Source organism: Notamacropus eugenii, chromosome 1 (assembly GCF_028372415.1).
Source record: "Notamacropus eugenii isolate mMacEug1 chromosome 1, mMacEug1.pri_v2, whole genome shotgun sequence".
In the NCBI taxonomy this organism is placed as follows: Eukaryota; Metazoa; Chordata; class Mammalia; order Diprotodontia; family Macropodidae; genus Notamacropus; species Notamacropus eugenii.
The window spans coordinates 162,895,743-162,897,965 of NC_092872.1; the positions used below are offsets into that span (position 1 = coordinate 162,895,743).

The 2,223-nt window shown below is 37.5% G+C and overlaps 1 protein-coding gene across 3 annotated transcripts in view; it reads right to left on the reverse strand.

Annotated features, from left to right (window-relative positions):
- ST8SIA2 (ST8 alpha-N-acetyl-neuraminide alpha-2,8-sialyltransferase 2) overlaps positions 1-2,223 on the reverse strand; it is a 94,346-nt gene that overhangs the window by 48,214 nt on the left and 43,909 nt on the right. The window contains exon 1 of one of the 3 annotated variants that reach the window (XM_072617470.1): positions 127-2,210. The exons of the other annotated variants lie outside the window; for them this stretch is intronic. Coding sequence (XP_072473571.1) covers positions 127-131 — 5 coding nt within the window. The 5' untranslated portion in view covers positions 132-2,210. Of the gene's footprint in view, positions 1-126; positions 2,211-2,223 lie in introns of those variants that run through there. 3 annotated transcript variants of the gene reach the window in all.

Consider the following 2,223-nt stretch of genomic DNA (forward strand, 5'->3'; position numbering starts at 1 on the left):
TCTCACCTAAGAACCAGATGCTTATACTAAGTCAGAGATGGAGCCTGTCCTTCTGGAGATCCAGCTGTATGCCTATATCTCAGGGTAATTACAACTCTGAGGGATCCTTTCCAGCACTCCACAAACCTCATTCCTCCAAATGTGTTGCAAGAGAAGAGCCTTCCCTTGTTCCAGGTAAAATGTGTCTCTAACAAAGTTCTCTAGTGCCTTTGCGTGGATCCCTTTGGTTAGCTTTTGGGAAGATATGGGCAAAAAATACTCTGGATGGGTAGGCAAGGATGGATTGTGATGTCATGTGAGGCTAGAGGGACCTCCCAAATCACTGAGATCACAAATCCATTCACCAACATGAATATTTAAAGTAATGAAAGGCTTGTAAAATTCAAACACAATTTTGAAATCCAAAGTATACTTTATTTTAGTGAGGGATATAATAAATAGAAGTCTTTTTAAAACAAATAGTCTTGGCAGCAGAGGACTAAACAGAAATGCAGTCAATTAATTTGCTAACTTTTTTTACTCTCCTCCTGCTCTTGCAGTCTTTGGATATTAGTAACTAGCAGTCTTTAATCATAGTTAACTGTGAATTGGGAATTTTCATCAAGTTTGTGTGTGTGACTCAACTGAGTCACATCTTATTTATAAACAACCACTTACAGTGTATCTTAGGATATTTTTTAGTACTCACTACACTTGTGATAAAACCTTTCTTTTGAAAATTTTCTGTAATTCTTTCTTTTCACTTTCAACCTTGATTTCTCCACTTTCTGGATTAGTCACAGCTAATTTTTCATCGTAGGTCTGTTTTTGCCTACCATTCAGTCAGCGCATGGTCAGGCACTCTAAACTTATTTTAATAATGTTTTAAGTAAAGTAGAAATGAGAGAGTAAATCTTCTGCAAAATCATTTTACGATTATGGAGTATTTTCTATGTAATCGAAAGCCAAGCATAAAAGACTTGGGAGTTATTTGATCTTTAAGGTTCTCTGCATCACTGACTGCTTCATTAAGGTAGATAATCAAGAGCTGAGTGTGTATTTTTCAGAGTGTGAGCCTGTATAGAAGAATTCCAGGAGCTAGTCACTATGGAGTTTTTTATTAGCAAAGTCCCAGTTGAACAATGTAACTGACTTGGTTTACTACAGTTTCTTTAATTTAAGAAAAACACAAACACCTAGACTTCATTTTTCTCATCTAAGGACATTGGATTGGACAATGAAGGTCCTTTGTAGCTATTACACTTTTGAAGTATCATACACAGTGATACACATAAAAAATAAGGATAGTACGAACTATTATGTATAAGAGAGGCACAAAACAAATTACTCTGAAACACAAAGGGAAGAAATTCATTATTGACTAGCAGGATCAAAGAGAAGGGAGTTTGCGAAGAATGCATAGGAGTTCGACCACAGAAGGTGAAGAAGAGGAGAGAGCACATTCTAGCCATAGAAACCCAAGTGAGGAAAGAAGCAGAGAGCCAAGTATGGGATTGGGTGCAAAAGATGACAAATAATCCAATCTAGTGGTAGCACAGTACATGAAGAGAAGTGGTATCAGTACTTAGTACTTAATACCTGTACTCTTCATTTTTTTTCCTTTCTAATACTGACTTTATCATTAGCCAATCTAATTCTTGAGTCCTTTGCCCTCTTGCCAAACCTTGGGCTGAGAAGATATGATTTAGGTGTGAGTTTATGAAGACCATTAAATGTCATATGAAAGAGACTAGAAACTACTTAGTGGGTAAAAGGAAGCCATTGAAGAGTACTGAGCAGAGAAGTGATCAGATCCATGAGGAAGAGAAATCTGGTAGTAGCAGGAGGTGAGAACTGGAGGGAGAAAAGAGTGGAAGGAGGAAGACTTGGTAGGCTAGTGCAATGATTCAGGCAGGTGGGAATGAGAGCCTATCCTAGGGCTGTGGCAGATGGATTCCAGTGATATTTTGTAGGTATGGCTGACAAAATTTAGAATTGATTGGATTTAAGAGATCAAGAAGAGTCAAAGATAATGTCTAAGTTTCAAGCACTGGAGACTAGGTAAGTAGTAGTGTTAAGTGAAATTAGAAGAAACAGGTTTTGAAGGATAGATAATAAACTCAGTGTGAAATTCTCCAAATCTTTTAGTGGTTCCTTGTGAGCAAGTGAAAAAAAAGTTCACACAGTAGCCTGACTGGGAGCCACAATCTGGATTCACCCCCTCTTTCCAAACTGAATACATAC